Source organism: Rhododendron vialii, chromosome 4a (genome assembly GCF_030253575.1).
Source record: "Rhododendron vialii isolate Sample 1 chromosome 4a, ASM3025357v1".
Classification (NCBI taxonomy): Eukaryota; Viridiplantae; Streptophyta; class Magnoliopsida; order Ericales; family Ericaceae; genus Rhododendron; species Rhododendron vialii.
Window position 1 is genome coordinate 16,612,169 of NC_080560.1, and position 1,929 is coordinate 16,614,097.

Sequence of the window (1,929 nt, forward strand, 5' to 3'; positions counted from 1 at the left end):
ATAATGGGTTTGTGGGAAGCCTGTTTTATTCGATTTAAGGAGAGAGCGGAAAATAGAAAACAGAGAGAGAGAGAGAGAGAGAGAGAGAGAGAGAGAGTTTTGTCTTATGTTTTTTATTTTTTTCGAGATGGAGAGGAGGGTAAGTTTTTTTTTTGAATGACAAACAAAGAAACAGAAAATAAAATAAAATACGATAAAATAAAAAAACTAAGAGGGTTTTTCTCTAGCAATGAGATCCTCAATCCCATGCAGGATACAACCTGGATAAATACCAGAATTCCTATCAAAACTTGAAGAAGCAAGCCTGTGACCTACACGATTTTGTTCCCTGTAGACCCATGAGAACTTCCAGTTTCTCCCTTTAGCCCAACATTTGACATCAGCAACCAGAGAAGAGATTTCCCATTGGCAGTGGTGGCCTTCCTTCAAAAAACAGTTGATCAGCTCCTTGCAATCAGATTCAAAAATTGCATCCATAATGCCCATAGCAGTAGCAACCCCACACGCTATACGAAGGGCCCAAGCTTCTGTAAAGAGTGCCGAGGAGGCAATGATTCGTCCAGATCTCTAAAAAAGAGCTTGTCCACCACTATCTCTGGCTAAACAACCAAAGGCAGCTTTGCTGCGGGAAGACGAAAATGCTCCATCACAATTGAATTTAACGCAGTTACTAGGGGGTGGAACCCACCTTTCCATTCTTCTAGGATTATTGAGAACCCCCCTACCTTCACTAACCTTGTACATGGCCTGGAGGTAATCTATGTTTGCAAGGTTTACCATGGCAATTGTTCTATCAGGATTAGGAAGGTTACCATTGAAAACACAGTCATTATGCGCCTTCCGTATGGACCAGCATACTTGAAACACCAGACCTACCACCTCAGTTCCGGCTTCATTAGCCATGCTACCACATAGAATATCTTCCACCCATTTATCCATCGTTACTGTCGATTGCTCGTTAATCCAGAAAGTTAGGCCACACCCAAACCAAACAGCTTTAGTCCATGGACATTTGAACAGAATATGCTCAATGGATTCGATTTCATTCTCACAGATCGGACAAAGTGGAGAGTGAGCACATTTCTTCATGTAGAGATTTTCCTTAGATGCCATCCAATTACGCACAATTCTCCATATAAAGTTACGTACCTTTGGAATGGTGGGAATGGACCAGAGCTTTGTCCATACTTTATGAGGAATATTGTGAGAAGAAGAGGGCCTTTGGATTCTCACTCTAGCTTTCAAGTTGTAAGCTTGGACATATCCTAACTTGACAGTATATTTGCCAGACTTGTTGGGGCCTCAAACTACTTTATCTTCAGACTTCGTGATGCTAATAGGAATCTTCAATATGGCATTGGTTTCATCTTTGGTAACACAACTTCTGAGTTATCCTTCATTCCATGTCATTGTAGATTTGTCAATAAAGTCTAAAACTTTACTCCACAAACAGTCATTTGATGGGTTAGAGGTGATCTTCCCTTCTTCCCAGCTAGGAACCCAGCAATCACCCCAAAATTGAATGTTATCCCTAGTGCCCACAACCCGTCTAAGCCCCTTATCAAGGAGTGCCTTACCTTCCAAGAGGCTGCTCCAAAGCCATGATGGTGAAGGACCCTTCTTGGCATCCATACATGAATTGTTAGGGAAATAAAGACCCTTCAAAACATTGACCCAAAAAGCATTAGGATTCGTGATCATCCGCCGAAATTGTTTTGCTAAAAGTGCACAATTGAAGGATTCGAAGTCACGAAAACCCATACCACCACAACTTTTGGGGGCTGTCAATTTCTCCCATGATCCCCAGTGAATATCCCTACCATTTTCTCCATTCTCCCACCAAAACTTACCAATAACTGAGTTAAGGGCAACGCACAGTGACAACGGCATTTTAAAACATGACATAGGGTACATAGGCACAACTTGGAC

At 41.8% G+C, this 1,929-nt stretch overlaps 1 protein-coding gene across 1 annotated transcript; it reads right to left on the reverse strand.

The window, feature by feature from the left end:
• Nucleotides 1-207: 207 nt before the first annotated feature.
• LOC131323741 (uncharacterized) lies at nt 208-1,113 on the reverse strand. Its single transcript, XM_058355586.1, has 2 exons — nt 736-1,113; nt 208-567 (listed from the first exon to the last, which is right to left on the reverse strand). Exons 1-2 carry the CDS (start codon nt 1,111-1,113, stop codon nt 208-210), a joined length of 738 nt encoding a protein of 245 aa, XP_058211569.1.
• Between the last annotated feature and the right edge of the window lie 816 nt (nt 1,114-1,929).